The 25771-nt window shown below is 46.0% G+C and overlaps 2 protein-coding genes across 5 annotated transcripts in view; one reads left to right on the top strand and one right to left on the bottom strand.

Annotated features, from left to right (window-relative positions):
• Positions 1-23992, bottom strand: part of LOC143212511 (uncharacterized) — a 50407-nt gene extending 26415 nt beyond the window's left edge. Inside the window, exon 1 of the mRNA XM_076431339.1 lies at positions 23672-23992. Within this exon, the coding sequence (XP_076287454.1) occupies positions 23672-23717 (46 nt within the window). The 5' untranslated portion in view covers positions 23718-23992. The remainder of the gene's footprint in view (positions 1-23671) is intronic.
• The window catches only part of Qin (tudor domain-containing protein qin), a 257551-nt gene that overhangs the window by 27538 nt on the left and 204242 nt on the right, over positions 1-25771 (top strand). The gene's annotated exons all lie outside the window — the stretch shown is intronic.

A 25771-nucleotide genomic window follows, 5' to 3' on the forward strand; every position in this document is an offset into this window, starting at 1 on the left:
ACACGAGTGGGCCGTGTTCTGTTAGGGTAATGACGTGGCTCTAGTTCAGGGTGGAAAGATTGATGCGCCGGGTCGGTTTCGAGGAGTTTAGTATAACCGAATTGACTTTAGGGTAAACTATGATACGTAGCAAGTTGAGTGTGATTAGCAGCGCGAGTATTTCAGTTTGTTTCGTAGTAAGATCTTCACCTTGCGGTAGGTACACTTGGAATTATCGAATCGAGCTGCATTATGTGCATCCATTACGAATAATCTCGGGCTTAGGAGAATAAAGATCTGGATTGAGACGTTTTAACAAGTTTTAATTTGAAATTGTGCGATTTTGTGGAAATTACAGGAGACCTTGGACCGCAGTTATTTTCAGCTGCAACCCCTGTTTACAAGTGTAAGCGCGAGAGACGCGGCGAGAGGTTCGACAACGTGTTGATAATGTTATATTTTTAACTTGCCAGCTTCTGTTTCGTTAAATAACGCCCCGCGGCCCGGCAATCAACGGTGTTCATTTCGACTGTCAACAGAAAATGTCGAACAAACATTTTGCGCGTTTTATGGCCGGCTATTAATTTGTTAGTAGAACGCCGGACAGATTTTTAAAAAATACCGGTATCCGATCCGATGTTTTTCCATTCTCGCTGATAAATATTCATAAATATCCGCGACTGTGAAACAAGTTCTGGCTGGCAAGACAACGCCCGTTTGCGGAGATCATGCTCCCTCTCCCGGCTCGCCGAGCGAGTTATGTCAAAAATGAGATTCGTTTCTTAATGAAACGAAAATCCATTAAGATTCCGCCGGTATCAGAATTCCAGATTTAATACTGCCGGTAAGAGAAATCCTCGTAAAGAATTCTCGACCCGGGGAAATATCATGCCGAAATTTATGGGCTCTTGAAATTCAGAATATGCCATACAAACATTAATTCTTACCCACTTCAAACTGGAATCCCGAATAATCTCGTTCGTCTCGCAAATATCAAAATTATTCTCCATACAACATTCGATGGCACTCGAGGCCGAACATTCGTAGGCCTCCGTCCGCCAAATTTATTGTAATCGCTAATAAAATCCTGAATTATTTATCTGCGATGTACCGTTTCGCGTCGATGTATTCGAGTGCGCGCCATTTTTCTGATTGGAACGAGTCCAAACACAATATGTTCAGTTGTTCAATCCACGATTCGGTGGGTCCTCGAGTGGTTCGCATAACAGAGGTTTCACAGAATCGTGGATTGCGAGCGTAAATCCGCTCGTAACTGCATCGAGTTGGTACTCATTTTACTCGGCAGAAGATGGCGGACGAGCTCTGGCAGAAGTTTCGCAAAAAAAATAATTATAAACAAAATAGTTGTATGGACTTTTGGCGGATAGGGCAAATCCGAGCTCGAAAAACAAGGTAAAGTCGCGAGAAGGGGGTAGAGTGAAGGGCTGGAAGGAGGCGTCGCGACACGGAGCACTCGCATGACGAATATACCGCGGGCTCGATGGATCGGCGTTGCTCTCGTACATAAAGGCAACGCGGTTGTACATGGTAGTTGGAGTACATAGGGGTGTACATACGTATGTACGGATTGCAACGGCAATTAAGTTTTACGGCCCTGCATCCAGGGAGAGACGCCTGTTTCGAACGCGTTGAGTGCCGCTCGTAAAACCGGCTAGGGATAACTGCAGCGCACCCTGTTTATCCCTTTCCCCGTCGAACTGTGCAGGTAGACGGGAGACGTGGCTCTGGGGCGTCGAATATGAACGGCGGCCGCGTAATATCGCAAATCGCTGATACAAGATCGATTAAAACCGCGACGATCCCGCCGTGGGTCGTGCGACGAATTCGTTATACCCGGTTCCGCTTTATCACGGCGAATTAGCCCGTACTTTCGCTCCGAGGATTTGTACTTCATGCACTCGGTCGTTTCGCGGTTTATGTCTCGTATCGTGGAATCGGAGGGACTTGTTTTATACGTGCGACACTTACGAGACTGTGTGCGAAATAAAAATTTCTTCCGCAGAGTCACTAGATTAAACTTGGACAGAATTCGCGTCAGCATTACTTCGCCGACGAGAAAATCGTTGTACACTCTTCGACGATTGGCAAATGTGGCCTCAAAGTTTCAACTCGCTGCGATTCACAGGCGCGGTGTAAAAAATTCGGGAAGTGACATCGCGTCTTGAGAACATTACTTCGGGTATTATCATACTGCCGTACGTAAAATAATGGTTGCACGCGAGAAGCGCAGCGTAAAAAAAATCGAGTCCCGACACACGTCATCGAAGTGAATCGAGCGCCCGAAGAAGGCACTTAAACCAACATGGAGGTCCACCGAGAGACGAAAAATCGGGCGGTTGGAGGTTCCACGAGGATCATCGGCGACCGCGGAGCAATTCGCGAATGGGGCAATCAGGAAGCGAGGCGTGTAGAATTCGTTATGCATAGTTGTGCATTATTAAGAGAAATTCCGGGCGAGAGACAGAGAGAGATCGGCTGTGATAGGATCGGATAGAGGCGGTTATAAAACTTGCTGGAACCTAGACCGTGGCCGGGATTCCGTGGATTCTCAAAGTAGTTTCTTTTCCGAATACGATAACTGGGAACCGCGGAACACCGGAGCGAGATCCGCTAATGCAGTTTCCCGCAGAAAACAGGGGGGAATGGCGTTGTGCAAGGTGGTTGGATAGGGCGTGGACGTTCCAGCGGGGGTGGTTGAAAGGAGGAATTGTACCGGGAAGGTACGATTAATCAGGATAGCTGAAGCTACGTTTGACTGAGTTGCTATCGAGGACGAAACGCGGAGAAAGAGAGAGAGAGAGAGAGAGAGAGAGAGAGAGAGAGAGAGAGAGAACGAGCAGGACAGACTCCGAAGAGAGAGAGAGAAAGAGGAGGATCTCTCTCTAGAGCGTGCGCGTCGTACACGACCGGTGTATCCACCCTCGACCGGCTCCGTTTAATCAAATTCACGGATTCGGGGGTGGAAACAACGATCGAGAAGCCCGGGGAATCACCGGGACCGGTGGTGATGGTAGTCGAAATGGCTGCGTTTACCTCGTAAAATCTCGTCGCTGTGTTGCCGGCGTAGAAAGAGTACCCACTCTCTGCGGCGTCGTCTCCTGTCCGGATAGATTGGAAGGAAACAGAGAGACAAAATCCTATTCTGCGCCGTTCGGCTGTGCGTTTTAAACGACGCGGACACACGGTCCACGAGCGAGGGTTTGTCATCAACGCCGCGCGATGCAACAAATGCATCGAACAAGTGCATTGGGAACCGCCGCACGTATGCACGGCCGGGATCCACGGAATCCGAACCCGGGTTGGGGGGGGGGGGACCCGCGAAACGAGCGCCTCGAAAACAAAGAGGCCGAGGCAAGAACCGGAGAAGGGAAAGACAAACGCTAGGGGGCGAACGACGATCCCGATAATGAAGGAGTATTTGAATGGAACTCATTACAGAACGCCTGAACGCGCCTTTGATCTCCCGCGACGACGTGAATTATTTATCGACACACCGGCGCGCGACGCGGCGGCGCTGCGACGCGGTTAACGCGATCTGTAAAACAACACGCTTGTTTCGAGCCGAAGAACGAGCCTCGTGCTCGATCTCTTCTTTTTTATTCTCAACTTTTGAGTTTGTGCAAAGTTCGAGAGATTAAGCATTAAAATGATTAATTTAATGCTCGTAAAACATGTTAAATGAAACCTGTAGATCTGATTGTTTTCGAAAATGTCGGACCGACATCCAATGAATTTTTAAAACGAAATTCAGAAGTCGAAAATAACAGCCACCCCGGTCGTAGTAATTGAGGGATCGCGGTGGACGTTTCGCAAATCGTGGACAGTCTCCTCCTCGCACGCGGAAGTCGGTAAATGTTTAAAACTCGCAAGTTCTCCGGTGAAACCGGCTATAAACACTCGCGATAGGTGCGCTTTGAAATTTCCCAGCGTATTTTTTCTTCAAACATTCCATATCTCGCTGGAGGTATAGCGTGCAGTCCGCGCAGACAAGCTGACGAGGGAGTTGAATAAAAAATTCGCAGGGTAGAGTAGCTCGTAAAGTAAGTAACGACTACCGACGACGTGCCTAGAGAAAAGTTGTGTTGAAAGCAGGAAAATGCGATCCGCACGAATTCCTGTATCAAAGACAATATTTCGAATCCGTTCGAACATCATCATCCTCGCGCGACTTAAAAAGGCTGACGATTACGTGGGTTCCTCAATCTTGAAAACGGTGGCGCAAGTGTTATTTCCCGAGGAAAGACGAGCGGCTGACAGCGATCAATCCCAGTGCTCGAGCGGCTTCGGGATTTCGAGTTAATTGCGCGCTCTAACACCTGTTAATGGGACTGGCAATAGGGCTGTCAGGTATTTTGTGCCCGCGAGGTAAGCAGGGACGTGCACGGTGAACGAGGATGCGACAGGCGGTGGTGTCAGGGTACATACACGTCCGCCGATTGGGCGAGCTGTTCGCCGAAGCGAGATAACCGTCCCCCGAACTAGAAAAAGAGGACAATGGAGCGAGAGGTGTGCAGCTAGACGAAGAAAGAGCCAGCCAACGTGAACCAAGCTGGAAAGAGAGAGGAGCATATCTGGAAGGAGAGAAGAGGAACCTAGGAAGAGAGGATGAACCTAGAACGAGAAAGAGAGGATTCAGGAGGAGAGACAGAGAGGATTAGGGTAGAGAGGGAACGCAGATAGAGGAGGACGGAGTTGCAATCTGTTCCCGATGGCTCCCTCACCGTGCTCTGTGGTTACCACTTTACAGTCCCTCGCCTGTAAAGCCATCCTTGCTTTGGTCCTCTCTATGTGTGCGCGTCAACCCCTTCTGTCTCCCTCACGCTAAACCCCCCGTGTCCTCTCTCTCGATCCCTTGTCCCCCCCTCTCTCTAGTTCTCTCTGTCTCTCGTCCCCTTTCCCTTCGTTCCACCGTCTGGCTATTCTCTGTTCCACTCCCACCGTGGAACCTATCAACGTCAGGGCAACCTCATCTGCCCGGCTGTCCGCAGGACATTAACCGAACTCAACGTTTGGTTTCCGTTTATCCGCGTCCACTTACGCACTGCCGCGCCGCACACGCTGCACATACCTCCGCGCCATCAGCTCGCATCCTTTGCGCTGTCATTTCGTTCGATATTCCAATTGAAGTTGGATCGGCTCTGATACCCCGAGATACAACCCCCGGAACACGTCCTAGCCATGGGGACAAGTGCGAGGTCGTGTAACCAGCTGGGATGCTCCGATGGTGTCTCCACGATCTAAGTGATTTTCATCTGTCCCTGACTATTTTTGCTCAGCCCCACAATTTTGCTATTGCTTTTGAGGTTGCTAGTACTCCTCACTAGGGTTGCCATCTGCGAGTCCCGCCAGGCCCCTTACCCTTCCGTCCCTCGCCCAGCTGTGCTGCGGAGCCCGCCTTTGCTTCCCTCACTCTTTCCACCAACGCTGACGCGTACCGTACGAAAGGGGCCTGGCGGGACTCGCAGATGTCAACCCTGCTCCTCACTCGAGACAAATGAGAGTCCATTTAACCAGTTGTGATGCTCTGATGGTGTCTCCACGATTTAACTAATTTTGAACAACCCCAAAATTTTTGCTATTGCTTTTGGGGTTGCTCGTACCCCTAACTCGGGACAAGTAGACAACAACAAAGCTGTGAGGGATCTGATCATTTTTGCTTAACCTTCCTCTGTAATTGGCATGCACATCGCATGGTTTTCAGGCTGCCAGGAAATCTTTGTGGCCCTTCCAATAGCCTCTTGCTGGAAACAGATTGCTGAAAAATGAACAATTGCTAGAAACATTCCCAGTGAGAGTAGATTCCCGGTGACGTCCCACTCTTGCTATGTAAAGCGATTATTTTTGTTTAACGATCCTCTCGCCAGCAACGTTCGCACGCATAGTGGTTTCGCACAGGTTTCGCTAGTGGATCGTACCTCGGGAACCGAACGGGGACGCGAATCCTCGGTAATCCCTTCGATAGAAAGCGAATGTACGGATGGGAAGTGTATTTACTCTCTGTTTAAAAAGTTCAGCTAATGGATTTAGATCCGCGCGCCGCCGATGGGACCGTGCGAATTTTTCCCCGGATGGAAATGGAGGAGAAAAATTGTGGGTTTTGGGGATCAACCGGAGTTTCGGGACGCGCGCGCCTCGCGGTCCATTTGCCGAATCGCGGGGAATATAAAATTTTCAGGGGAACCGCGGGCGCGCGCGGCGGACGTTCTTTGCGCGGGCGAATAGGTCGGGGGCTCAGCTTCTTGTTTTCCCAGCCGTAGATTTCCCCGGGAAAAATCTACCGGCGTCAATATTCACTGTGCCAGGTGTAACAGGTTTCGAATATGATTTAGGGTGCACACATTATGGCAACCGGGTTTTTTAAGACGCCGCCGATAAAATCATGGCATGCAGACAGATAGAGAGAGAAGGAGAGGGAAGGAGAGGGAAGCGTTTCGCTCACGGTAAACATATTGCCGAGATCATAAAAGGCGGGCACCATGTGCCTCGTTCAACCGACAAATGGCCGTAAAAGTCCATCCCGCCCGTGGAAATTATAGTAATTCGCTGATATACGAGTCCTGTAACGATCTCTAAACACAGAACCCATTTATATTCAATGTTGCCAAGACAACGTTGCATTTTGTTCGAACTAATTTGCAAACTGTTTAGCTGATACCGTTCATACCGATTCGACCATTACATTGATACCCTCAGAATATAATCTTGGTCTATAAAGAAACTCGGTACACACTGAAAACTACTGAGGGTTGAAATAGGGTGTATAGACCAAGATCAAAGATTATTTAATCCAGCTAGCCGCCATTCCAGCTCCCAGTTCATCGTCCAGGTCCCAGAATCCCATATATCTTCAATACCCTAATCTTCCAATCCCAGCCCCGGTTAAACCTGACTATATAGCCTTAAGCTAGAGTGCACCTAATCACCCATCATCTAGAAACCTTCAGTTCCAAGTCCCAAATATCGCTGATCTTCGATACCCCAATCAAATCCATCTTCCAGGTCCCATAGTCTCAAATATCTTCGATCCCCTAATCATCCTAAGTCCAGAACTGTCTATAGCTGACCACGTAGCCCCGGAGCAAAGTGCACCTAATCGCCCATCTCTCAGGTAGCAATCGGGGGTGGGGGAGCACACGCACCGTGCGAAAATTGTTTCGCTACAGTTTATCATCGTGGCTGAATGATTGGCCATAACGCGGAACGAGCAACCGGGTGATCCCTGTCTGTGCGCGACGATATCATCATCGGTTTTGAGATCCGATGGCTCGTCATCTCGTACCATAAGCGTCGCGGAATACTGCGTATCAGGAACGGGCTTCGGCTTTCGCGGTTTTTCCGCTGGTCGATTTGCCTCGGCGTCGATTGGCCAGATCGTATAAGATCGTGGCTCTTTTACGAGCAGCGGTAAACTTCTCTCGACGCTACAAAGTTATGAATTCGTCCTCTCCTCTTCTCTCGCCTCTCTTTTCCCGGGGCTTCCGATCTCCGCATCTTCCGGCCTCTTTCATTCTTTTCGTCGTCTTTCCTACCCCGCGGGGGTAGCTAGTACCGTCGTCGTCGTCGACGACGACGTCCCTCCTTTGTTTCTCGTTCGTTTCACGAGCATACCCGTCGACGTCTCTCTCTCCTCTCTCTCCTCCGCGTCTCCGTTTGACGAGTACACCGCCGCTTTATGACACGCGATATCCTTCATCCGAAATATTATGCCTTGCTGAACCTAGCTGGCCCTCTCGACACTCGCCCGATCCGAGACCCCAACCGGCCAGGAATCATCATCCTGCTCTCTCCCCCCCCCCTCTCTCTCTCATATGTACGTGTGTATATTTTCGGTACACGTGTAGAGGTCCTGCACGTCGTCAGAGATTATATTGAAACCGTAGTAAACTTTAATTTCGTTCATCTCTGCATCTCCTCCCGCTGGCTCTCTCCAATCCCTCGGGCTCGCCAGCTGCGGAATCTAAGAAGCAGAAACCGTTTGCCGCGTGCAAAGAGTGCGCTCGTCAAAGGACGGATGTGCATGGCCCCCTCTGATGAAGAACTTGCTTCGAGACTGCCGGCCTCTTTTTTCGAACGCGACAAAATCGCCGAAACGCGACCGTTTATTAAGTATCTCTAGCTCTAGCTAGTTCTCGGTGTCCCGGTTCTTTCCAGCAGCTGAATCTCAGCGTGGAGTCCTCGGTGTGAACAGTTTCGTTGCTCCAGGGTCTGAAAAACGCCCGACGTGGTGGGGGAGAGAAATCTCAGGTCAGCTACAGCAGACCCCATAACGCAATAGAGTAGGGGGACATGTCTCAATCTGGCTAGATAGGGCCCGCTAGATACTGACGAGTCCTCTAGCGCAGACCTGGGCGACGATGGGCCGAAAAACACATGGTGCTGCTTTTCCCCTTCGCCTGCTCGGCAGGTTACTACCTGCCAATCGTGGGGCTCGTGCTGAAGGGAGAGTCGGAGTGGACGTGGTGGGGACTGCCTTGCCGAGCCGGCGTAGGAGAAAAGCAGCACCATGTGTTTTTCGGCCCATCGTCGCCCAGGTCTGCGCTAGAGGACTCGTCAGTATCTAGCGGGCCCTACAATTCCAACAATTTGGAATTACTACACAAAATCTACACGGAGCAAGTGTATAATGGCGTAGTGTCGGCGTCGGTCTACCGTTTCAGCTATTTTGAAATTATCTGAAGACTGCTTAAGACTTATCTTGTGACGTCACACTGTCCGTTTATCTTTTCCGAGCTGTACTCTCGGTTTTCCTATACACATACTATACCTATGCCGAGTCTATAGGTATACATATATGGTCTAAGGTCGGGGCCCGCTAGAGGTCTCGCCAGCGACGCTATCTAGCGGGCCCCGCCTTGTTCCCCCACTCTTCCGCTAGCTCACGTGATGCGCTCCGCCTCTGCCGTGCCTATGTCACGCTGTCACGCGACAGATCCGTTACAGAGAGCGGGTAAGAAAGAAGAAAGTCTGTCAAAAGACATTTATAATGCAATACTTTCGCGCAGCTTAAAAGTTTCGGTAAAATCGGCTTCCCGAAGTCTCCCCCGACCATTAATATCACTCCTCCAGCGGTGGAACTACTTTAAAAAATGATAAGTTCTCGGCATCCGTAGCAAATCCCAATTATGAGAAACTTTTAACAAGAGTCCCGGGGAATATTCGATGATGTTACAGTTCGATGATCAACCTCCAACAATCCTGTCTTCAGTCTACGAATATATTGATCCGCTAAGCCATCGCGCGCGCGTTTCGAAATCCGTGTCCGAGTTTCATTGGTCTAGGACTTAGGCGAACTTTCCTGTAAATTTGAACAGCCGAACTCGCGCGGATTAGGTTTGACTTATCCTCTTGCGATACACTTTTACAGTAAGCCTCTTGTGTTGTTAAATGTTAAATATTATACATTAAATTTGTTCATTTATTTTTCAATCAGTTCGGTCGATATGAAGGTTTATGAATGAAAGTGGCACAGAGTGAAAAAAAAAATGGTAAATCTTGTTAACATTGTGTAAGACGATTTATGGTAGTATAGGTTCCCGCTGAAAAAGTTCGCACTGTGATTACAGCAAGTATATATCAAACCGAGGACTTCAACGTTCCTCAAGTGGAATGAATGGACTGCAGTTTTTTGAACACTTCTTGCAAGTGTGGTTGCGCAAAGCTCTTGACAAAATAAAAAGTTACATAAACGCACCGAGAAAGTCCCGTTTTATATACCTCAGCTAATAACACTCGCCAGAACAAATTATGTCACTTCTCGAAACTAGCTCTTGAGTCCCAGAATTTGTACATACAGGATGTATAAAAAGTAATGGTCATCCGTCCTGGGGGTGAATGTACACCTCTGGATAGGTGGACATTTGTAAGAGAAACTTGCCAAAAAATTGTTTATAACAAAGGAAACTGTTGGTAGAGTTGTTTTTTTCATCAACACCTTCCACAGATCCAGAAGAGAGAAAGTTTGAAAGAAGCCACATGTCGCAAAGAAATAGTTATTGAGATATGAGCTGTTAAAGTTTCTGCAAAATTTGATTGTGTGGAGTTATACGTATAGGCAAAATCCTACTACTACAAACCACCGATCCAGAGGTGTAGATTCACCCTAGGACAGATGATTATTACTTTTTATACACCCTGTACAATCCACAAATCATTGATCCTTGTAGACAATCTTCTGAATGGTCTGCCACTAAGTGGTGCCGTTTTTTAAAAATCAGAATTGTCGCTCTTCGACGCGTGTTTAGCAAAACAGTGAAGAAATTTTAACTTAGAAAATGATAAAATCGTAGAGACACATTATTTTGAAATGTCCTGAATTTGTAGAAAAATTTTAATTTGAAAAATTGCGAAATTGAAGACAAATTTAAGTTGCCAATTACGTTCTGTCTCCCGCGTCCTGGTATGTTCCTCGGAAAGCAGACAAATTCATGTAATCCGTTTCCTCTTTCGCCAGCTCGGTTTGGCAACGCGGATAATATCACTTATCGTCGCAGCAAAAAAACAACGGTAACCGATCCGTTCAGGTACCCCCGGGGCTCGACACTGCAAGCATTGCGTTTTTCTCTGGCCGAGAGATTCGAGTTACCCGGTAGAAGTAACTTCTAGCGAGAGAACCACGTAACCGGAAATGCGGCACGTAGAAGAAGAAAAATGTCAGTGTCATTTGTAGTCGCGTTACGGCGGAGAACCGGTTCGTTTCATTGCACCCTTCGTACAATTTATCCACCGATACAGAGAGAGAGAGAGAGAGAGCTCGCGATTCTTTCGCCAATCAAAATTCTATTAAAACGAGCCGGCGGAAGAACGATTGATTTATTCCGTTCGCCTCGATTCACTATGATCGGTAGACGGTGTTCCCAAGGATGGAAAATGCGGCGAGCGTTTTTCAAAAGCGTTCCACCGGAACCGGAATTTTTCCCGGAGTTATTTAAAAGCGCTAGCGAAACTTGCCAGTTTGCCAGAGCTCGGGGGCGCGAGGGAGAGCGTTCGTTGAAGCGAAACAAAAGAAAGAGAAGGAAAATTATGATTTTGATGAATACTGCGAAGAAAGAGCCTCGAAAAATGCGACGGGGAAAATGTGCACGCAGGGTTCGGAAACAGTCGAATATTATCGATGTAGCCGAAATCGAGGCGCTACTATTATCTGGCTGCTGTCCCAATCGGTCAGTACTTAATCCCGGCGAATATAGTCGGAATTCCGATGCATTGTCGCCAGTACGACAGCACCGGACGATCAACTATCGTCACCCGCGTATGCACCGTTCCTAATCGTGCTCTGTCGTTTATCCATACGCCGATTAATTACCGGCCGACTGTGTAATCCTACTCGCACGAAGATCTCTACGACGAATCCTTCAGAACCTACTTGGTTGCCCTAGATTTCATCGATTCGCGTCGATTGTTGTGCGCGATTTAATAGCAAGGAACAGGTGTGGTGGATCCAACTCCTGGCTTAGTAACGAGCTAAAAAGGTACCAATAAAATTGGCCCCTGTTAAAAAAAAGAAAAAAAGGTCTGTGTAGGTTATACATGCGTGAAAAATTGCACTTGTAAAGTCGCGTTTACTGTCCAACAGCCAGTGTTCTGCACGGACAGTGATCGCATACCGACATTATTTTTTTATGACTGCGTCTACCGCGCCGAGAGTTCAAAAGATAGCCGAACGTAGAGAAGGACAGCATGATAGTGGAGTGGGTGGGCACTGGACAGTGATCGCGTACCCGATCGCGGACAGTAAACGTGACTTTACTGTAGTGGTTCGATAAATAGTGCACACGGAGTCGCCAGATTGAAACTTGTGTCCCCCACTCCGCCTTTTCCCCTTCCACCACCCGTGTCATGTGACTAATCCGGAACTGGCAGGCGTCATAGCGGATCTTTGTGCGAAATGAAAATATTGTGCATCGATTATGGGAATTTTGGACGAGGATACTCTTAGACTTTTTCATATTTCGCCCAGTTAATTGGTTCATAAATGTGTTCTGCGAAGTCAGCAATATCGTCTGTAACAATCGGCTCTCCCGGCGTTCTCTTTTTGTTATTAATTTGGTTCGCGTCTGTTGAGCGTTGCTCGTTCAAACGAGTTGATAATCACTAATTAGTTCCGTCTGCGCAAGGTCAGCTTGATTAACGCTGGCCGCGTGTATCACTTGTAATGAACCGCTTTCTTCGTGGTTTTGCGGGGAGAGACTGATCGATCCCCTCTTCGGAATCGATTGGCCGGGAAGAATTAAAGGATCGTTAACCGAAACACAAACGTTTTCCCAGTTTTCCTCAAGTATCGATCTATATGCAGCGAAACGGTTCGTTTATTGCGCGCGCCGCGCAGACGATACTCGCCGTTCATAACATTTGTTACAATTACCACGTGATGCCCGAAAAACGTTAAAAAAAAAAGGAAAGAAGAGAAAAACACACAAAACACGGAAAACAGCAGCGACCGGTAGTACAGATGCGGAAAAACAAAAAAAAAAAAGAACGAGGAATGAAAATTTGTGCTCGTGTTTTACTGTCACCTGTCACTTTTTATCCGCACGCGTAAAAAAGCGACGATGCACCGCGACGCATGTTGATTCCGCGTTTAAATATCCACGTGCACGATTGCAGGAAAAATTCTGTATATATATGTGTGCGTGCGTGTGTAGCCGCGCGCCGGTGTATACGCGTACGTATACATAAATGCAAATAATACCATAAATTTCAGGTTTAATTTATTTGGACGTTTTAAGAGTGCCTCTTTCCGACGGGATATGACGTTATAAATGTTATTGGCCATCGAAAGCAACGATATCGGCCGGCACGCTCTGTTCCGCACGCGTTTTTCGCGCGATCTAAATTTTCTAATCGCCAGGCAACGGATTTCTCTGTTTTATAGTAATGCGTTTCTGTACACACGCGGGCAGAATTCGACGCTCGCGATGCAGTTTTCCGCCATTTGCGCTCGTGGCCCATAATTCCGGGCTCCAATGGCCGAAAGTGTTCCGCGATAGAGTCCGAATGAAAGCGTCTTTTGTTCCATAAAATGCCCGTTTTCGTTCATTCTCGACCACCGCGTTAATCAATTTCATCTGCGAGAAGTCCGCTTCGAGCAGACAAAGCAATCTTTTAAATAAATAATACACCATTCTGGACCGGGCCGATTATCTTCAGCTGTTTAATCAACGAGAAAATATTATTTTCTGAATCTGTGTAGTTCCACTATTTTTTTTTTTGTTGGATCCTGAACGTCCCATTTTCTAAGATCAAGACTTTACTGTACTATATTGAATTGCAGATTTAAAGGCATGTTATGAAGCATGTTTCTATATTCTATTTTAATTAAAAGGATGTTTCTCGGATGCACCTTTGATCCGTAATATTTTTTGTAGAGGAGATTGTAATTACAGTGTTCGCGCGATTGTTGTGAGAAACGAAATGGTAGTACAATACGTTTTTTAACGTGTGTGTGCCGAACATAGATTTCTTGGATAACTTTTCCAAGTGTAAACGACGATCCTGGGTAAACAACGGTTCTAAGTGAGAAATTGTTGTACTGTGCTAATGCCTAAATAAAACATCAATTTAAACACCCTAATACCTTAATTTCTTTGTAGCGCGATCGACCGCCCAAGGGGGAACCCCCTAGTAGTGGGGATAAAAAAGTCACATCATCCGCATACCCGAAAGTCACATCAATCGCGGGAACACTGTATTTCAGTTGTAGAATCTCTCCCGTTGCCTTTTCTGGCAAGAGCAGCGTGGAAAGTGCGAGCACACGTTCTTGGCACCTTTCTTAGTAACAAAGTCAGCTGTTCCGTCGTTACCGTTCACTCTACACCGCGTTTTTCTTGCCCAAGAGACACGACGTTCAGAGTGTCTTGTCACGCACACACGCCTTACGCAAATTGATACGCCTTCTATTCATCATTCTGCCTTCTTCTTCTTTTTTTCAACTTTCACTCGCTATTGTGGTTGGCTCCGAGTACTAGATGCTACAGTGATCTCGCCACAAACTGCACGAGAGAAATTTTATATATTCTACGATTCTCACAAATTTTCTCCAATTCCGACAGAAACTGAAAATATCAAATGATCGCATAAGTTCGTGTCCCATTTGGAAATAAAATTCAATGGTTAAATTCTAAGGAATACAAATTTATTAATCAATTACATATAGTCACCATTCTTTTCAACTATTAGAAACGAATGGTGACTATACATATAATTTGTTTACACCTCGCCGTACACTACAGTTTGCGATATCTATGAAAATCACGATCATGTAATAATTACAGTAGGGCCTCGATTAACAGGATCCCGATTATAAACAAATATGCGTTTAAATATGATTATATAATGAAGGGAAATAAATTTTCAAAAACAAACAATTTATTTTGGAATACAGGGTGAGTCTCCTAACGTAGCCACCTCAAATATCTTTGCTGTTTTTAAAGATACGTCAAATGTCTGAAGGACAAAGTTGAATGGTAAAATGGGGCTCATACGATGCCAAAAAATTTTTTTTTGAACTTGACCTTAAAATAACCTTCAACACGTCAAATAAAATATTTAAAAAATGCACCTTTCTATAGAGCTTTGAAAACCGTACAAATTTCATTGGAAGTATTTTTTTCTAGATAAATGGATAAAGAGATATCCCGTGTAACAGAAATTTTGGGATATATATTTGTAATAAAAAAAAATACGGTTGCTGTAATAAAACAAAATATTTATTCCTCAGCTACATTACATAAAACAAGTTCAAGTTTATAAATCTTCAACAAAATGAAAATTGCATGTTTTGTAGTTAATATTTGAAATGTCGCATTATCAGCGAAAACGGAGTGCAAAGGGTTAGAAGAACGACTGGTTGTTCGCAAGTATCGCGGATTTTCCTGGCGGCGACAGCGCAGGCTTGATTTGCATAAAAATTTGCAATCTCTTTGCGGGCGGTTAATCTGCGTAAAAAATCGGCTGGTTCCCACGGTTACAATAGAAATCCTCGGATCGAACGATAGAACGCGCGTTAGCGGTTATAAAAACCGAGGGCGGTCGCAATAAAACGTAGCCAACCTTCGATAAAAATTCTCTTTGAGCGACATATTGCAACGCACGGTTATTTGGCAAGCATAAAGCGTAAAAACACACCGGTGCTGGAGGAGAAAGAGAGAGAATATCCCTCTCACTCTTTTCCCTCTGGCAGGGTCGCATGGTTTCTTTCTTCCGTGGCGGGACGACGACGTTGCGACAGAGAAATCGATTAACTACTTACTTTAGCCCGAAGGTCGCTTCGGCTGATGATCGATCGATCACTAGAACGAGCAAACGAGCGAGAGCAGGCGAATGAACGAACGAACGAACGAACGAACGAACGAACGAACGGTGATCGAAACGCTCCGGGTTCAAAGTGGTGTCGTTTATACCGTCGTTAATTTCGTCCGGGTTGGAAGAGATATCGATAGCAAAAAGGAAACAGCTCGCGGCAACGTTTGGCGATAAAATACTAAACGCGGGGGTAAAAATAGAGGCGAAAGGTGAACGCGAACCTCTGTAGCGAAAAAGCACACCGTATCGCACAAATATCCGCGGAAAATGTCTGTTTCCATTCGAGGTCCAGCATCGAAACCAGGAGACCGATTTCCTCCTCCGCCCCCGAGAATTTCTCCCTTTCAGTATCGAAGCTATTAGTATGACGCTCGGCACGAAACCTTCCCACAAAGTGATCCCCCAAAATAACTTTTGTCGAACGCTTCTTTAGAGCCGCCTCTTCTTCCGACAAACCACCCTCGTGTCCTTTCTGTCCAACCTATCAGAAGCTTGGCGAGCTACGACAACTTGATTCGGTCCGAACGAATCTGATCGGTTTTGCAATTTTTATGGGTCGGTACTAGACGCTGAGTTGGAAACAATATTTCGTTCGTTGATTAGTAGACTCTTTATAGGAAGATTAAGCGTTATTGTCGATCATTTGGTAAAATACAGTCGAACCTGTTTTTGTGCGGTAGATAGGGACCGCAGAAAAAAACCGCATAACAAAAAATATTCACGAACTTCATAAATAGCTATAACAATTAATTTTTCACAACATATTAAAGAAAATTTTTTTTATGCGGTGGAGGGGGACCGCGCATAAAAACGTCTCACTTAGAAAATATGTCAAAGCTTTACGAAATAGCGAGAAAATGCTTCCCGAACAAAATAAATAATTAAATTACACATGGAAACATTTAAAAAAATTTAAATTTCTCATTTTAAACATGGAGAAATTTTCAAAATGTACATAATTCAATACATATGCAGGATAACGTTGTCGTTATCACGAAAGAGTTCTTACAAAAGTTGTTTGGTATGACGGGCTACATTACGTAGTATGTATTCATTGTTTTCTCGTGGGTGTCAAATCGCACAAAAAAAAAAATCGCATAGAAAAAGACCGCACAAAAACAGGTTTGACTGTATCGTTGATCGAAAAATTATATTGTCTAGTAATGAAACGGTAGTGTTCGATTTTCTGGAAGCAAGTGGATTTTTGGGAATTTATTGTGACGAATAGGTTGAATCGATGTTTCTGAACTTTTCGGGATGATTTAGTACACTATCTAAGTAATTGAGAATATCTATTTTATTCTGAAAGAGCCATGCGTAATGGAGTTATAATAACGTATCAAGCGAGTTGACTTTTAGGAATATATTTACATATGTGTCTGTGCTGCTTCCAGTGCCAAAGTATCGCTGCCAACATTTCGTGCGATTCGAATCGTCTTTTAACACCGCCTCGTTTGCATGGGAAATCGGCGCGAGAACTCTCTGTTAGGAGAAAACTAGATGGGAACAGAGATAGGCCTAATGCAGTCGGCGTATACTTTCTCGATGAGTCCCGATAAAGGCGTCGCTCGGAAAAACGCGGCTTAAATTCGTCAACTTCAATTCGTACATCGGGTTTCCTCGGGTGTTAAACGGAGCGTCTAGAAAGTTGCGTTAAACGTGCCGCGATCTTGAAGAATTCAGTTCAGGTTCGAGCCCCAGATTCGGGCTCGAAACTTCATCGATTGGGGAACCGTTGAAGTGGTTGCGTGGGCGAGTTCCGGGCGATTGGTCGAATAATTGCGCCCGAAGTGGCGCGTTTCAGCGCAAAAATCTCGGGTCTAGCAAGCCCGGCTGGAGGAGAACACATTTTGCCAGAGTGCTGATCGATCGATCGACCACGTATGCTCTCGTAGATGCCGGAAACGTGCTGGAGGAAAACCGGTGGCTGAAATGCTGGCGCATTTTTGAGTAAAAATTGTTGAGAAACCAGTTTGTCATTCGCGCCGTATGTTATGCAGAATCTGGCGTGAGTCCCAAAAATCTAAGTGGCTAGATGCGTGCACTAGATCTCGCTAGACAATATGGCGCGACGTAACGCGGAACGTCCAGAGCACACTTCTTGTATTCTAATTAGATCCGTACATCAGTAAATTCATTGCGATAAATGTATTAGACGACTGCGTAAGTTTGTGTCCCAATTCTTCTTTTTTACACTCGGCCGTACAGCAGAGTTTGCGACGTCTATGAAAATAGGGCACGAATGTATGCATTCATCTGATATGTCCGCATATCAACTCTAATAAAAATTGTTTGAAAAATTAGGAACATGCTCCAGAGTTTCGCAGACACGGTTCGAGGATTCTTGACGCTCGCAGCCGCCGAAAAACACCAGACAGATGAATCATCTATATTTTAGATCGGCCGGCGACTGACGGGATTGTTATCGGTGCAAATATAATTCACGGGAATCAATACCGTTCCATTATTCCGTTGTATCTTTCCTATTACGCGTCAGCTTCTGTTTCGGCCATGTCCCAGCGGCCACCGCGCCGGACAATGAAGATGATTCATTTTCCACGCGTCGACAATGATCGCTGCCGATAATAACGAGATCCAAGTAATGCGCCGCATTCGTCGCTTATCCCGAAATATTTATTAAATAACTGGGCGCCCGACTCTCGTTATCCATGTCCGCGCGATTCGCGAACGTTCGCTCTTCATTGCGAATTCGATTCGGTGGGATTTTGACGATTTTCTTTATCGTGCTCCGTGTTGACTGTATAATTAACCGGGTAGTAACGCCGCGAAGACCTTCGGGTGCAAGTGCATTTTTGGGAATTTATTGTGAACAATGGGATGGATAGGTCTTTCTGAAAAATAGAGGGGGTGTTTGAATACACTATTCAGGTAATTGAGGGTATTTTCTTTTGTCCGGAAGAGCTGAGCATAAGGAAGTTACAATTACTTATGTGCATCCCTGGTCGGGGAGATTTCCATTAGCCTTTTAGAGGAAGTGGATTTTTGGGAATTTATTGTGTGACCAATATGACGAGTCGATAATTCTGCAATTTTCGGGCTGGTTTACTACATTATTGACGTAGTTTATTATATATTTTTTAATCGAGAAGAGTCGCGCGGAAAGGAAGGCAGCATCTTTTCTAAGGCTGATCGTTGATAAGAAGCATTTCCGTCGTGTTCATGAACGATTCCGCTCGGCGAGAATCGTCGTCGGATCGAAACATTTCGTACACAGAAGTGTCCGGTGGCTCGTAAGGTGTACTAGTTCACGGAATTAACGTCGTTACGTTTTACGGCCGCCTCGTCTGCAGAAACTGATTCGTTGTAAGGAGAAAAACGTGCGAGGACAGCACGTAACATCGACGAAACAGCGCTTCACGATCGCCGGTGGTAGGAGGGGGGTTCCTTACCCGTTTTCCACGGGAAATAGGGGCGCGAAAACGTGGCTCGGTGTTCGCCCGACGATGGAGGGAGGCAAATAGAGCTTTTCGAAGACCTTTGTCAGCGTTTAGTACTCAGAGACGACCGTAAGAATTTTCCTCGCGATCCGTCGTACACGGTTTAATGGCTGTATGCACATGTTTTCCGAGCCGCATATTTTTCAACTGTAAATCCACTCGTCGACATTCATTCCTGGCCGATCGACGCTTTCCAACAAATTCTTCTTCATATTATTCTTAATATATTTCTTATTCATATTCATCCCCAGCTGAATTTCTTCCGGGAATAATTAACTCCGTGGTGTTTAAACAATTTTTTTACGTATGGCTTTTACACAGTCTTGTAGAGGAGTGTCTCCGCTTTATAATGATAGCTTGAAAGTTGATCTGCGATTTTTCTTCATCGTTCTATTACAGAAAATGTGTCGTTGATGTTGGGATAATCGAACGGGACGTTCCCCTACCACTTGTCAAGGTCGGCGGTCGACCGCCAGGAGTGGGAGAACGTCACCGCCCACCTCAGCGGACTGAGGAAGTGGGGGAACGAGCCGCGAGTTGGACAGGCCTGCTCAGTACAAAAGTATCATGTAACTTTGATTATTTTGACTTGGAAAAAACTGTGTGTACACTTCAAACACCCGTAAATATATCTGCAAAATCTTAACTGAAAAAGTGTAATAGTTGTTCCGAAGAAAATTCACAGAGACAGTTCACGGTATTCCATCTTGACGGTAATCGCAGATTTATGAGCTCCGATAGGAGATAGAAATCCTGATAGGGGATAGACAGCGGATTCGAGAAGATGACACGGTGAGGATCCGGACAGGTTGCTCGAGATCGAAAAATCTATGATTTCGAAATCGCGCGGGGGCCGGTTTGTGGAAAATCCTGTCGGTAAAATTTTCTCGGCGCGGGTCCGGGGTGTCCTTTAATTTGCATCTACTTGCGGACTTAATGATCGGAGACGCGCGTTGTTCGCCGCGGGGTCTCGCGGCACCTGTGGGGCCGACGCGTAATGAAATTCGAGAGGAAAATCAGCGTGAACGGGCCGAGAGGCCGACGACGCGACGTTTCGAACGTGACGTGGCCAGTCCTATCATTTTATGCAAATAAAACCGGAGAACGCTTGATTTCCCTTGGTGTTCGGGGCGCCAGCGACGACGACGTCGTCCTCGACGGCGCAGCTCGGTGCGACGCGGTGTTCTGCATACGCGGATGCTGACCGGAAACGCGACCGTGCTCGGCTTTCGCATTATTATTCTCTAATGGGAACTGGTACATCGACGCACCCCATCGAGGAAAAGAAATTCTGAAACATCGACCAACACCCGCTTCTTCGTTTGCGCGCCGATTGTCTACGAATTCCGTCTGTCGTTCGCCATGGAGATTTCAATCGGTCTTTTGGGAGCAAGTGGATTTTTGGGAATTTATTGTGACCAATAGGATGAACCGATCTTTCTGAACATTTAGAACTGTTTTACTACACTACCGAAGTAGTTCATGATATTTTTTTCAGTCCGAAAGAACAATGCATAATGGAGTAATAATTATTTATGCCAAACCCTTCACCGCAAAAAGTATTCCACGATGTCAGTCGAGAACAAAAATTATTTCCGCTTTTCCAAAGACAGATCCCGCATAAAATCCATAGATCATTATTCCCCTCGGTTGAAACCCAGACAGAGAGTCAAGATCGCGAAGAGCAAGTTCAAAGCACGCGGTATTACCACATAACGTCGATACCAATTGAAACACATCCTCGGTAATTGCTTATGCAGCGAGAGCTGGGTGAAAGTGCGCTCTGTAAAAAGCTCGAGTCCTACACGTCCGACCTGTTCCACGCTTTGTCGAACGCTTTCCGCGTAATATTAAATTCTTCCTCCCTGTGAAAGTGGATCGAAGCTGGGTGGAGTCGTCGATTCGTGAAGGATCGAGAGACTTTTTCTCGTTGAGACGTTCAGGCGCAATAAGGATCCTCGGTACATAAAGCATAAAGTCCATTACACAGTGGCGTAACGTCGGCGACGGAGTTCTGTTGATTAATTTACCGTCTTGGCAATGCGAAACAGGACGGTTTATTGCGAACAATTCCAGCGTCTGTCGGAGCCTTTTATTAGAGCTTCTTGTAAACCCGAAAAAATTCTGGGGACGCTCGCCGGAGGGATGGACGCCAGACACAAAAGCAGGGCTGTGAGAAAGAAAGAGAGGGGTCATCGTATCTTTTGGACACAGTATCATTGCGCACAAGTACATAGAATTGGACACGTATTTATTGCGCACAGATAGAATTGCGCACTGCAAAGTTGGACACAGAATTTGTGGCCAAGTTGCGATTGATTTCGGGTCGATTCCAACTTGATTCAAACTTGTATAATTGCAACTTGATTCAAACTTGAATGATTCCAACTTGATTCAAACTCGAATGATTCCAACTTGATTCAAACTGCAATGATTCCAACTTGATTCAAACTCAAACGATTCCAATTTGATTCAAACTTGTATAATTGCAACTTGATTCAAACACGAATGATTCCGAAATGAATCGCAACTTGGCCGCAACTCCACCTGTGCCCAATTTTACAGTGCGCAATTCTATCTGCGCGCGACTCAGACGTTTGCGATTCTCCTTATGCGCAATCGTACTGTGTCCAAAAGATATGTGCGCAACTGAGCGCCTCCCGTGAGCGAGGAAGAGACGGGGCTTTGAGGGGGTATTGTTGTGGCCATAGAAAAGGGAAGGTGTGGTGGTGGAAAAGGGAAGGGGGGTGTGGCAGGTGACGAGAGGGATACCGGAACGATGAGCCGACGGTATGCATTCGATAATACAATTTACGGTCGCGAACGATGGCGTATAAATTTTTATGGTGATCAGGTAGTACACCGGTTGATATAGCCATAGCCGACGTCCACACAGCGTCGCACCGCATCGTATGCATCGTGAATTGTGAGCGGCATGATCACACGGGGGTGACACGGGGAAACACACGCGTGGGATAGCTGTTCAATGACGGCGTTCCGAGGCTTCAATCGAACAAACAATCCTTGCTCTCGCGCCTCTGTAAACCCGGTCCATCACTGTCTCGCCCAGGCGCCCGAGACGTTTATGAAGGGACAAAGGGACGTTAAAACGTTACCAACACGATAGCACGTCACCACGTCATTTTCTTCTTTTTAACATCCCCATTCGGAAATCAGCCTTTTTAATACTCTGATTTCGGGAGCCGTTTTTACAGGAATTTGTTGATAGTTCGAATGCCGGCAGAAACGGTGAGACATTTTTTCCGAGAATGTATTTACCATGGTTTTGTAGATTGAAGCTTCCTCTTTGCAACGAGACCTTGAAACTTGATCTACAATTTTTTTTTATCGACTTATCGAGCTTTGAACGAAGGGTGTACCATCAACTTTGCAATACACCGCGAGCGGTGTGTTGGTCCGATCATGGTCCTCGTTTTTGTCACATAAAACAATGAAAAAAAATTGTAATTCAATTTTCAAGGTCTCGCTGTAAAGAGGAAGCTTCGCTCTTCAAATTCGTGGTACGGTAAAGTCGCGTTTGCTGTCCAACAGCCTGTGTTCTGCACGGAGAGTGATCGCACACCGACATGATTTTTTTTATGACTGCGTCTACTGGCATGCCTAACTGGTATGTCTAATCGCATGATAGCGGGGTGGGTAGGCACTGGACAGTGAGCGCGTACCCGATCGCGGACAGTAATCGCGACTTTACTGTAGATACGTTCAGAGAAAAAATTTCTTACCGTTTCTGCAGATGTTGAAAGTTGCAGCATAGAGTCTTCAAGCTTCAAAATGAGCCCAAGTGTATTATTATACGGTAGGTAGGAGGCGAGTAAAAATGATGTATCGAAAAGGAAGAGGAATATCCATTTATCGGTATTTCGCGTTTTCGAATGGGCGGTGAAAGCGGAAATTCATCATGGTGGTTCGGTGGGGAGGGGGCTAAAGGAAAAATAGTAAAATCCGTGAAAAAACACGGCATGGCACGGGGAAATATAGTCGGCCGTTTTTCTTGCGATCTGGAACGCGCAACGGGTCGGCGTGCCACCACAATTTTCACCGCACTCCATACTTTCATACGGAAACAGCGGTCGCACTTAACCAGTCCGTATCGATTCCCACGGGACCATGGGCGGCACGTGTCCGGGAATACGTGTTTACACCGTTCTGGGACTCCGGTTCGCGCCGTTCTATGCGTTTTCGCATTCGGTACGTGTTCCACGATCGTTTTACACCTGCACACCGTTCTTTCTCCTACCTCCAGACCAACTTACTATAACTGGTCTCGATAAATGAGACCGGCCTCCATTAAGATAATGAATCAATATCAATGAACCATTTTTTTATCACAAATGTATCAACAGTCTGCTCGACACCAATCATTTTCGCTAATTGAAAACTTCCTCGTAGACTATACTGTTCGCAAGAGAGCTACAATTTTCTAAAGAGGAAATTTTCACCCAGTAAATTACTAATTAGCTATTTTGCATAAAGATCCAGCGGATTGTATGCATTTGCGACAAAAATGAATCGCTGTGATTTCTATTTCGCTGCTGTCTGTTGCAATTCGGGTAGAACACTGTTATTCCGCGTAAAGATCCGCTGTCTACAAATAACAATAAACACTATATGCCACTGTCTCTCTATTCACCGGACACCAATGACTTTCTTCCAGTAGATGGGAGACACGTGACATTGATGACGTCAGATGGTTATCAGGAACAACATTCAACAATCAAATTTTGCAGGATATACCAAACTTTGCACTTGTGTTTTATGCAACTGCATATACAACGAAGCTGATCATTGCAATTCTGATCAAGCTCGAATCCCGTACAATGTAGTCAATGATCGAACACACATTGGGGTGAGTTTTTATCAAAAGGTCTGGATGAATGGCACGGGTTACTCACCGAGAACACAGAGTAGAACGAAGTATGGTGCACTCGTAGACCGCATTTTCCCGGGGCAATCCTTGGAGGGGCGCACGCTGTGTGTCCACGAACCGGCGGTTATGCGAACGAGAGGAGACAAGATCGTGGGGAACCACAAGACGGAAAGAGGACACGCGATCGGCGTACTCGACGTGCCGAAGTCCACGCGGAAACTGGCGGTTTCCGATGGCACGCCGCCGCTAGTATTCCCAACACTTAGACCAGAACGGGCCTGGTTGTATACACGCGTCCGTCGACTTTTGCTTTTGCCACGGTTTGCCCGTATGGTAGCTCTCCTCGGGCTCCGGCCGCTACCAATGGTGGTGGGAACGAGAAAAAGGAAGCGGCGGGTGGAGGCAGTGCTCTTACATCCTCGGACTCAGACCCGTGACCGCCTTCCAACCAGACGCTCCCCTCTTTCTTCGCTGCTCTCCTTTAGACTGTTTTATGCTACCTCTAAGACCCGCCAGGCTATCTTCTGCAGCCGGAACATCGTTCGAGTATCGTCGAGACGTTGATTTAGTGGATGACCGTCTTTTGATTTAGGGAACAAAGGCTGCAAGATGATCATCTTTAGTGGGAACTCTTCACTGGACAAATTGGGTCATCTTCTGGACCTGGCTCAGCCAGCCTGGACCCAATCTGAGTCAAGTATCATCTTCAAATTGATGTAGTGGATACACGCCATTTGATTTAGAGGACAAAGGCTGCTAGATGATGATATTTAATAGGAATTCTTCTCTGGACAAATTGGGCCATATAAATCTTGATCAGAAGTTAATTTAGTGGATGATCATCTTTTGATTTAGGGAACAAAGGCTGCCAGATGATGATCTTAGTGGGAGCTCCTCTCTGGACAAACAGGGCCATATAAATCTTGATCAGAAGTTAATTTAGTGGATGATCATCTTTTGATTTAGGGAACAAAGGCTGCAAAGATAATCGTCTTTAGTGGGAACTCTTCACTGGACAAATTGGGCCATCTTCTGGACCTGGCTCAGCCAGCCTGGGCCCAATCTGAGTCAAGTATCATCTTCAAATTGATGTAGTGGATACATGCCATTTGATTTAGAGAACAAAGGCTGCCAGATGATAATATTTAATAGGAATTCTTCTCTGGACAAATTGGGCCATATAAATCTTGATCAGAACTTAATTTAGTGGATGATCGTCTTTTGATTTATGGAACAAAGGCTGTCAGATGATGCTCTTAGTGGGAATTCTTCACTGGACAAATTGAGCCACCTTCTGGACCTGGCTCAGCTAGCCTGGGCCCAATATCATTCGAGTATCATCAAGAAGTTGATGTAGTGGATGATCGTCTTTTGATATGAGGAACAAAGACTGCAAGTGAATGATCTTTAGTGGAACAGCTAAATCATCTTCTGGACCTAACTCAATGACCCTAGGACCCAATCCGAAAGCCAACTACACCATTTTCTGAGCCTAATCCAATTAGACGACATCATCGTCCACGTTCTATTGGTCCAACATCTTCCGTATTGAGCTGACAGCAAGGCGATAATCGACGTTGAATTTAACATTGACAGGCCTAGGCCAATTCTAACAAGCTCTACGCGTTGACATTAGCATACATTAGCCTAACCTAGCACGACACCTGTAAACTTGACCCCTATCACCATCTAAGCATCTATTACATCGTTCTGATTGAAAGTAAAATTATAATTGAGTATTTTAACGAAAATTTGGATTTTCGCCTTCAGTTTGAAGAATAATCGTTCAATTTCTGCCTCCATTCTGCATTCTCTGACCTACACACACGAGGACGTCAGGTGCGCCGGCTGACCTACTTCCCAGTTAAGCCAGTTTGGTTTGAAAATTTACGGATCGTGTTACAGTTCTGGGTCCCTGCATGCATTTTTCACGATCCTGTCTCTCGCGAAGCCTCCGGATCTTCGATCGCCTAACGAACCCTTAGCATCACTTGTTCATGTCTAAAAGTTGCTACTCCTGAAAGTCTGTTCTGCAATTAAAATTTCTCTTTGCGTTTTCTTCGATGTTACAGAAGGGCCTCGTTATCTTTATTCCGTCCAAGTCACATTGGAGTCTTGGTATAAT

This window comes from Lasioglossum baleicum, chromosome 10 (assembly GCF_051020765.1).
Source record: "Lasioglossum baleicum chromosome 10, iyLasBale1, whole genome shotgun sequence".
Lineage (NCBI taxonomy): Eukaryota > Metazoa > Arthropoda > Insecta > Hymenoptera > Halictidae > Lasioglossum > Lasioglossum baleicum.